The 11,380-nt window shown below is 34.6% G+C and overlaps 1 protein-coding gene across 1 annotated transcript in view; it reads right to left on the reverse strand.

Moving 5' to 3' along the window:
• The window catches only part of LOC138329074 (choline/ethanolamine kinase-like), a 47,431-nt gene extending 39,564 nt beyond the window's left edge, over nt 1-7,867 (reverse strand). The window contains exons 1-2 of the mRNA XM_069275798.1: nt 7,498-7,867; nt 2,198-2,420 (exon numbers count right to left, since the gene is read on the reverse strand). Of these exons, the coding sequence (XP_069131899.1) occupies nt 2,198-2,420; nt 7,498-7,781 (507 nt within the window). The 5' untranslated portion in view covers nt 7,782-7,867. The remainder of the gene's footprint in view (nt 1-2,197; nt 2,421-7,497) is intronic.
• Between the last annotated feature and the right edge of the window lie 3,513 nt (nt 7,868-11,380).

Consider the following 11,380-nt stretch of genomic DNA (forward strand, 5'->3'; position numbering starts at 1 on the left):
AACTCCGTGTATTTGCATTGACTTTTACATGACCTCCGGTTATTTGAATAAAAATATTTGGGAAATTCTGAAAATAAAATCGAATATTTTTCAATTTTGCAATATATTTTTAGCGAAATTCGCCGATATATGTTTCAAGATACTTCGCTTTTACTAGACATCATCCTGGTAACAGATTAACGTTATAGTATGGCTTGTTATTTTATGCATGAATCTGCAAAGGTATTCGACGCTGTTACGATTTACATTAGCAGCGGTTGATCATAACTTTAGTATAATCACTGACTCAAACGTCTAATTAAAGCATCTGCACTTTCAAATATGTTTATTTATTAACGTAACGTACCTTAGTTCGCGATCGGTTGGAGAAACCATGCTTCTTTACAACAATCGCCATTCATAAGTAGTCTCGTTCAACCAGAGTCTTGTTGACTACGACAGACATGTACGACAGACATGTGCGTATCAAGCGTCTCGTTGAACGAGACAAAAAAGCATGCAAAGTCGGCGTACAATGACTACCGCAAGTTTCGTACAGTATGTAAGCTTAGGATACAAAAGATACTTGCTACGTTAATTGTTTCATTGCTACTTGAATATGAATTAATTTCTGAAATGTTATCAAGCTATTCGCCGTATAGATCAACAATACAGGGAGAATTCTCAAAAGACATTTAGGTCGAGTGAACGCATGGCTTCATACCTGCCGCCATTTTCGAATTCATATGCACATGTGTAAAAGCAACACTACTAGTTGATCGGCACTTTGAAGTTTAATCACGATCGTAAGTTCATTTTGCCAGGCAAATGTACGTAAATTTGTTTATTATTTAGGTTCAGAATTGTAGACACAAATCCAATCCTGTTTAGTAGAATCTAATTGCATTTGATATCGATCGTTTAGCTGTTTCTCAAATATTCACGTGTCGATCTAACGTAAACAAGAATCTAATATTTTTTGTTATTAAACAATTAAAATCGATTTACAACTTCGAAAATAATTACTTGTGGTTCGTTTTAAGTGTAAATAATTTACGTATTTATCAAGTAAACGAAACGATATTTATTTGCCTATTCACATACATATGTGTGGGGTCAAACGGAGGTGCAAAATGTCATCTCCGCCTATTCGAATACTCCGGTTATTTGCATATTTTCTTCTGGAAAATGACCTATGCAAATAAGCGGAATCCTCTGTATATAAGTAGTTGATTTATGCACCATTACCTATTTGCCCCTTTTGGCCGCGCCCCTCTGCCCCAAGGGGGTTGACCAGGACCAATATAGATATAATATTAAAATGTTATCTCAGGCTAATAATTCTAAACAAGTTTGACTCATTTCCTATGAAAATTGAGCAAAAAATGCTCATAAATGTGTTTTCCCTAAATAAACTAGAGTAAACTTGACCCCCTCCCCAGGGGGAAACGTGAGACACCAGGGTCATATAATTCACAATTTTCATAAAACACCTTAAGACCTGTCCATCTATGAAGAGTATTTGATTCTACCATTTCCAGAATTTCAGAAGATTTTTGAAGTTATAGCCTATTTGACCCCTTTTGAACCCGCCCCTAGGGTTCCCTGGGGGTCAGTCATGGAAAATTGGTTAATAGGATTCAATGGCCATTTCATACTGATAATTCTGACAATATTTGACTCATTTCCTTTAACAAATTCATTTAAATGATCAAATAATACTCAAAAATGTGTTTTCCCTATATAAACTATAGTAAACTTAAACCCCTCCCCAGGGAGAAACCTGAGACCCCAGGATCATATAATTCACAATTTTTGTAAAGGACCTTAAGACCTTTCTATCTAAGAAGAGTATTTGATTGCACCATTCCATCACATCTGTGAGTGGAGAAGAAGATTTTTGAAATTTTAGTCAATTTCACCCCTTTTAGCCCCTCCCATAGCTCCCTGGGGGGTGGGGACCATATAATTCACAATTGTGATTGGCCTTATGCCTTAGAAGGTTTGTGCAAAATTTCATTGAAATTGCTTCAGTAGTTTTGGAGAAGAAGTCGAAAATGTAAATTGTTTATGGACATACGACGCACAACGGACGACGACAGACAAAAGGCGATTAGAAAAGGTCACTTGAGACTTCGTCTCAGGTGACCTAAAAAAAGAATTCAAATATTTTGTTAACAGTTCAAAACTGATCGAATTACTGCTTTTATATACCTACCGGTATGTATTCCTCGATTCTCCCTTCTGCATGTGCAACATAAAGTTTTGGTCCAAGATTTCTAGTGGAAAGTATAGCAAACACTGCTGTATTGCGTACCAGGAATTCCTGGTCTTTAGCAATGTCCCCGTAAACACGTAACAACACCTGAGTGGGTTCATTACCCTGTTGTGGGTATTTCTTTGGCAGTGAGCACAAGTAGAGGTAATTTGTTAACCCTCCACTGAAAAATAGAAAAGATTACTCAAATTCAATAATTCATGATCATCTTTCCCACAATTTCAAGTACAGAAGCGAAGTGAACAAAAATATGCCTTGCTTCCATTTCCATATTTTGTATTTAAAGTTCTCTACTCATTTAACCTTTGACCTTAACGTAATTAAAGGTCAACATGACTTTGATCATTATCTTTTCTTTTTGCAAAATACATACTTGCTAGGCTCTGCTAAATTACAAAGAGATAAATATTGATAGGCCTATTTATATTTTAATACCGCAGCAACATCTCATGTTTATGCCTTACACTACTGTACGTCAATACCTTGAAAAAGCTGTGAAATACACATGAAAATGCTATGAAATTTCATAAATACCAAGAATTTGGCCATGAAATTTTGTTATTTTTTTTCATGTGTACTCCTGAATTGTTTTAAATGCCATGAAAAATCAATATCAAGGCCATGAATTAATTAAATATCCCATGACTATTGACAGTGAATATATCAATAATCAATGAAATTATCATTGAAATATATCCGTCTGAGTTAATGGCTATGAATTTCTGTAATGATCACTTTTTCATGTGACATTCATGGCCATTAAGTTGTCAGTGATGACAAGGAATTTTAGATTTGATGAAAGGTATTATTTCATGGCCATTGATTTAATAATGATGGCCATGAATTAATAGGAGAGCTAAAGTGGAAAGTATTCCATGGCCATGTTTTTAGGATGATAATGAAAATGAAATAGCTGATGATTCATGGCCATGAAAATTTACAATTATGGAAATTAACCTTAATTAGAAATTAGCTAATAAAGATACTCACTAGTAATTTCATATCCTTGCCTTAATTAAGATGAGTTTTTGTTTGTCAAAAGTCAATAATTAAAGTCAAATGACTCCCTTTTTTCTAAAACTTGAGACACATGGCTTCTGTTTTTCTATTATTAGAGTCATGTGACTTCTATATCTTAATACTTGAGTCACATGACTTGAATATTCCCGCCTAAACAGAGGAAATCCAAAATGGCTGCTGTGTCTGTTGATGTATGACTAGGAACAGAATTTTCATGCTCATAATCTGTTATACACTCTGTAGACAAGTGCTGAATTTAATCCTGAGTTCCTAAAGGTACAGTAAACAATTTGAGATAAAATGTGATTCCTTGAAATTAATGAAATTGCATACACTGGGCGGCATTACCAAATTCTCACAATCAACTACATGACAGTGTACAAATTTATTTGCCATGTGCCTGCATGTTGAATGCTTTATATGTTTTGTTAATGCTAATTGAACTTTCAAACTGAAGATTGTTTTTTTCATTGTATTTCTTTATTTTAGAATACATTAAAGCAGAGAGTTTTTGATGACAGATTTAGGAAAACTGATCATATCATGCCGAATGTAACATATTTGTACTTTAATTCCTTATCATAAAATTCATAGCCATGAATGATAAGTATGCATTCTAATGTCAATTTCATGAAAATCAAAACTATGTGATTGTATTATTTCCATGGGCATGAAAATGGTTAAATCACATCAGACAAGCAATTCTCATGGGTTGAAAATCCATTCTAATGTCAATTTCATGAAAATCAAAACTATGTGATTGTATTATTTCCATGGGCATGAAAATGGTTAAATCACATCAGACAAGCAATTCTCATGGGTTGAAAATTCATGGCCATGAATTATGTTCCTTTTAAGGGGAATTTCATGGCCATGATGCAAGAATATTTATGATTCATTGGATAATCATGGGTATGAAAATCCCCATGAAATTATTCCTAGGTTTCATGGCCATGAAATTGAATGATGACATAATTCAATTTCATGGTCAAATATTAACATGCATTCATGGCATTTTCATGTTTCTTTATTCAAATTCACGGCTATGAATAATGATCCTTTTAAGGGTTTTTTCATGGCAAAGTTTCATGGAATTTTCATGCATTATTTTCATGGGTAACTGTTCATGGCAAATTCATGTACTGGCAATGCAGTAGTGTACGTTACGAGGCCTGTCAATTTGACTAAATCTACATAACATATGATGCCAGCTGACATCATAAATATTTGTGCAAACACATCGTACATTGCATAATAATATATATAATCTGTCTGTTTTCAAGTGTATTTTTTCAGGTGTCTCTTGCATGAATATGTCACTTTAGTGTAAACAAATTGCTATTTAACATCTCAGCATTGCTCACTTGCAGCATTACCACGGTATATATATCATTTATGATAAATATTATGTAATTTCTATGACACCTGAAATAAATAATAAGTATTTTAGCTTTAATTAATAGCTATCCTCCAGTTCTTTTGTAGTTTTTTTCTTCTCCACAAGTAATTCTAATTTTGAGCACAATTTACTCTCAGAACATGTTAATCCTCTTTGTATTTGAGATTTATAGAAGTGTATATATAAGATTAATCCTACAAAACTTGTTGCTATGTAGTCATACATTAACGTAGTCTTTACATGTAATGGAAAGCTCCTTAATTTACATGCATCACTATAACCTTGCTGCGGTATATATTTATATATGTGTGTGTTTTAAGTTAGCTCCATACTTTTGGGAAAACCCATGTCATTTTTGTTTCTTACAGGTCTTATTTTCTTGCATTTTTCATGCAGATTTCAAATCTGTGAAGAAAAATGGATGTTATCGAACTACTTTTCGTGGTATTTGAGCTTGAAATATACCATGCGTGCAAATTTGCTGCCCTAAAATTAATAGAAAAATTCATTAAATTATGCTTTCTGTAATATTAGGGTGAAAGTAGTCTTGGTCCTATTGTTTTTTGTCCTAAATTTCTAGCGACAGAACAATATACAAAACACTTGTATTTTTACAAATGCTAATTAATTTTCATTATTTCCCAGGACATATTTTCGCCCCTAAAAGTCAATGAATAGGCCAAAAAGGAAATGAGAAACGGGGGGTTAAACCCATGTCAATTTCACAATATCTGTATATGATATGCCTAAGGTAATATTTTTTCAAATATCATAATTAAAAAAAAACATGGGGGTCCCCGAACAAAATCTTCACATTTTAAGCTTGAAATTTGTAACTCACAACTCTACCGTATTTCATCCAGTGCTAAGATAGGTTATATTGACTATTTTTTTTAAATGATCATGCGGCAAAAAAAGTTCCACATCAGTTCATATGTTTTTGTGATATCATATCTGGTTCATGTCCATTTGTTATTATGATTTTTTCAAAATTTTGAATTTTAAAGAAATCTGTATGCAATTTTTTTAGAATTCCGGAATTTCCGTCCAGACAGGTCCCCTCTTATCACTTATTGCGACAAACGTTACATCCGGTGTTTGAAAATCCATTCTCATTTACAACAGGGACCGCAAAAACCTCAGAAATATCGTCTAATTTTCACTTCATCGCTTTTATTTGATTTATTTAATGATTTTAAACATTCAATATTATGTAATAGGAGCGGGCCGGTGTGGTTTGTACATAGTGTTAAATACGGTCTCTGTCACTCAGCTGACAGAGCATGCTTCTTTGGCTCAGCCGGTAGAGCTGTAGATTTCCAAGCTAAGCCGGAGACCCAGGTTCGATTCCTGGTCGGGGCACTTGACAGGAATGCGTATTTTCCTTGTCTTTTACATTGGCGCCCAACTCAATAACCCATGGAAGATGGTTAAAAAGTCTCTGGTTGAGATTAAGGAAATCTCAAGAAAAATAGCGGGAATAGTGTAAAAGGAGCAGGTCGGTGTGGTTTGTATATAGTGTTAAATACGGTCTCTGTCACTCAGCTGACGGAGCATGCTTCTTTGGCTCAGTCGGTAGAGTCGTAGATTTCCACGCTGGAGACCCGGGTTCGATTCCCGGTCGAGGCACTCGACAGGAATGTGTATTTTCCCTGTTCTTCTACAATTATATGTAGACAATTTTCACCTATTAAAAAAAACATCCAAGTAAAATGTCATAGCGCATCGGAAACCATTCTGGAAATCAAAATGACCTCCGCAACTTCCGGTATAGCCCCAGATACCCTGGTCCTGACACCAGACTTAGACATTATGACAGATACATAAAGATATCTGGTGTAGGCTGGCCAGAGCGCAGTGGTATATATCAAAAATTATATAATAAATAAATGTTGAATATCCTTGTGATGGAATTTAAATAGAAAAGAAACAAAACTAAAACAAATCTGCTATTGATCATTAACGCTTCCCAGCTGCCGCTGTTCTTCAGGAGATGTTTTTTTTATGTTGATAAAAATTCATATACATGTACATATATCATTTGGTATTGAATAACATTAAATTCTCAGTGTCCGGTATCATTTGCTATTTACATGTATGTCTGGTTTTGATAATTAAAGGATCAAAGAACTTCATTCTTTCACTAGTTGATCCAGTACTAGTTTAATTATATATACAGTATACTAGAAAAACATAACTCATGTATATACATATGTACAGAATGTATGTATTACACATGAATGTTTACAATCACACACGTGGCATTTAACTGTAATATGGTGTGACATAGTAAATGATAACATACCCAGTATACAAACTAAAGTGATTCCAGTTAACTTTAGCACCTGGTATCTTTGTACATGTACTGTTAAAATCACTCTTTTACATTGTCATTACCTAGTACAATGTTTTGTTTGATGCTCTACTGAATTTATGGCTACTGTAAGAAAAATGTGTACAGTTTATTTTTGGTAGCTTGATATATATAGTAAAATACTGTTGACACCAAGGTATTACAGAGATTCATTTAAACAAAAACAAGATAAAAAATGGGATACACGCCAAGCCCGATTTTGAAGGACAGGCCTAACATAACTTTATAGTACAGAGTAATTTACATTGTATGTACATGTATACTATGGCATCTTGTGCTTATTACGTCTAACCATTAAAGACGGACAGATAGCTGTATCGGCCATGTGTGTTTACCTGTACACGTTGTACAGAACACATCGTCTGTATTTATAACACTCACATGACTGTTGTTAAAACTCGAAAAATCGTAAATTATTGTTTATATTAAATAAACAGGATTTATTACCTTACGATTTTAAACCCACTGTCAAATTGATCCTCTGCTAAGTTAGCCCACGTGCCTCCAACAGATTCCTTACACCACTTGTAACCCTTTCTACGGTTTTTCAACTCTCGGTCTTCGTCCATTTTCAGTCCTAGTCCGATAAACAAATGTTTAAAGATAACGAGGACTTTACTCCACACATATACTAAATACCTATGCATCTGTGTCATCTGATGTTTATCAACGGATAACATAAGCTTGGAAGAAGAGTTATTGACAACAGCTATCACTGAGTCGCGTCGCATACTACTCACGCGGACTTTGTTTACAAACTAACGAGGGTTCGGTCATGCCTATCTATATTTCGAAACCCCGTCGAAGCTCCGGATCCCTAATTACATCACTTCCGGTACAAGTATATTCTAATGTTGCTGATGCTGGAAGAGGCTGCAGGCTGGTAAATTCCGGATTTACTGACTCTCACAGCGGTCTATTTATTTTCTTGTACTTCTTTATGTTAAATTTCTGACGCAAATAGGCATATACATATATAGAACTTTTTCATTATATGTAAACGACATGCCTCTCCATTGTAAACAATGTGAACTTTTTATGTATGCTGATGACACATCCATACTGGGATGGGATTTCGCTTGTATGGAGAAATTCCTCTAAGAATATATATCGCTAACGCGCCCCGTATTGAATTTATTCTTAGAGGAATTGCTCCATACAAGCATGGTTAACATAAAAACGAAACCCTATATTAAAGATGCTCCACCGCCGACAGAGCATAAATGATACAGTGTATTAATCACATGAACAATAATTGGTGTTTAATCGTGTAAATATATGTTTAATTAACACAAAAATAATATAAACTAATTTATTTTGCCCTTAGTACATGCGTAATCAGTACTTAATTCCATATAGGATATAGTGCCACGGAATTTTTTCGGGATGCAATTAATTATTTTTTGTAACTTCAACTTGAAGTAAAATTAGAAGCGCAAACTTTTCAATGGTGGTAATGGTGTAAAGTAAGTAACTTTTGTAACTGAAGAAAAATACTAAATCGTCTGCTCGTGTTTTTGATAGTGAAAAAATACCATTTGTCAGCGGTGCAGCATCTTTAATACTCACACGACTTTTTATTTATATTTTATGCAATAAAATCGTCATTTGAAAGTGACATAATTATTCAATAGAAGTCGGTCAAAAGTAGGAGGATGATGACTCTTCACGTAAGGTAGAATTATTCATCCGCGACGACAAATAAGTTCAACATTTTAGTGTAAAATAAACATGACAAACAAAGTAATTTTCAGAGATAATATTATTTAATAAGACCAGACCTTTACATTGATATTCAATTTTGCTAAAAGTTAATATATAGCGTAATAACATAAAGTATTTGTACTCGGCCACAAGTGTGAACTCGGTGACCGTTATTGTGCAGCGAGGCGAAGCTGACGCACGCTTGTAAACACACAGGGGTTTGCTGAAGTTATCAAAACACATGTGTTCAAGTAGCTCAATGTGTTTGAGATTGTCGTCTGCCTCGGGTGCCATGTGATTATTGTTACCATCCTGGCAGGATGGTAGCTTTGCTTTTATAATCGGTCGCTTTGCCTTCCATGTTGTTGGGAAGTGGAGAGTTTTACGTGCCGTCACGCTATCGTTTCGGGGCACGTCATTCAATGTTGTTGGGATTTCACATGGTTACAAATAGTCTGTTCACTTTGATTGACTAGCCAAAACGATTTACGTGTGTTGATTGGTTACTTGTTGTTGAAGATTTCATGTGTGTAAGGGGTACCAGTGGGGAAATTTTCACAAACAAATTATCATCTGATAAACCCAAAGAAGTCCGAATGGACTTTTCTGGTTGTCGGATATTCTCAGAAATCACACAAGGTGGCGCTACACGTACTGAATAGAATATAAGTTCTCAATCGGATCCCCTTGGAGAAATTGACGGAAATTACCCCGATATGTCGCGATTGTGGAGGCGTGTGTAATACACGCCTGCCATCATGGAATCACTCTGGTTTTCAATGATCACCGGAACACTTTACCTTGGTAATCCTATCGACAGTTTCCGGAGCTACGGGAGATAACTTTACACTGTGTATTGCAACGTCCGTTGTGTACAGCAGCCTATACTAACTGTCAGAGGTTCTCCGTTTATCATATGTTTCAGTCACATTCTTGTTTCAGTCGCATTATAATTTCCCACTTAATTACTTCAGACTTATTTTCAATGTCACAATAAGGTATTAATTATTCTCACCGAAAGTGTGTCTCAATATCGGTACTTATACCACAGTGGGCCAACTCAATAAAAAAGGATGTTTGTATTTGGTGGATGGACTGATGAGTATACATAATAGTCATGTGATTTTTTTTTTCAGAAAATACGAGATTTGAAAAATTCTTTAAAAAATTGTGATATTTACTATAAAACACTCTCACTGTTTTTATAGTAAATATCCCATTTTTTTAATAAATTTTCAAATCTCGTATTTTCTGAAAAAAATTACATGACTGTCATGTATACTCATCAGCCCATCCACCAAATACAAAAACTGTATGACAACATCCATTTTCATTGAGTTTGCCCCCTGTGACTTATACTAGTGAGTACGCTGCATCTGTTAGCCTTACTAACCTACGGCAGACTAACTTCAAACCGCGAATCTAACAGTAATTGCATATAAACTTGTTTGCAAGAAAAAATAATCCAACTGACAATAAATGAATTTTCAATTACGGGTATTTATTCGAATATTGCTAGACCTATCCACTAATATTTTACAAAAATGAACTAGAATTCCCCCAAACTGACAAACACGTCAACAAGAACAGTCCGCACAAAAGGAGACAACTGTTACAAACTCTGCCGACGCACTACCATGCAGAGTGTTACTATATAAAACTCAGAATAAATTAACCGAAAAAATAACACATGTGTTCACTGCTTCACTCATATTACCGGGGACCCCATCATAGCTTCTGCTGTTGATATTACGGCATATATGTGTAATTATTAGTGCGATGTCATGGTATTTAAATATCAGAGGCCTAAAAGGATATAATCTGACAATGATTTAGACAATGTTTTATTCAATTTGACCGAACGAGAATCTGACGTTCATCAGAAACATATATACATATATATATAAAAAATAAAAGTCAACGACTTTCCTCTTGTACATTCACCATTTCATGATGGCTCTTCAGGAGTAGAAAAGTAGAAAAGTAGGATTTTCTACTCCTGAAGAGCCATCATGAAATGGTGAATGTACAAGAGGAAAGTCGTTGACTTTTATTTTTTATATATTCAACTCTACATTGACACGTACTTTTTTCTTGGTACATATATATATATATATATGTGTGTTTCTGCGTTCATGAAGAACGACGAGGTCCCGTACTATCGCCATTACCTGACGCCGTGTTGGTCCTGGAATGGCTGGCGAGTTTACAGCCGTGATTGTTGATTATTTTGTTAAAAACTTGTTGTCAAAACTTCAATAAAATTTTAATATACTTCATTTAAAGTTGATAAGATTATTTTCGTGCATTTTTCAACGGCAAATAATGTACTAACGTCCTACAATAAACGCACTACTCGGAACGATAGAAAGTGAAAGAAGCGGTAAACGGGCGGTGAACCGGCACGGACAAAGCAGAAATAACAGTGTTTTACAGAGTAAATATATTGATGGAGCAACGATACAGATATTAATTAGTTTGTTTACGATATTTCAGGTAATTTGTGCATATTGTTTTTTAAGTTATAAAAAATCGGCAATGTTTTGAATATTTCCGTCAGTGAAAATCGCCCATTTTTCTGACATGTAAACGTATTTATTAATTTTTGAAGTCCTCATGTCGAATA

The sequence above is a fragment of the Argopecten irradians genome, chromosome 8 (assembly GCF_041381155.1).
Source record: "Argopecten irradians isolate NY chromosome 8, Ai_NY, whole genome shotgun sequence".
Lineage (NCBI taxonomy): Eukaryota > Metazoa > Mollusca > Bivalvia > Pectinida > Pectinidae > Argopecten > Argopecten irradians.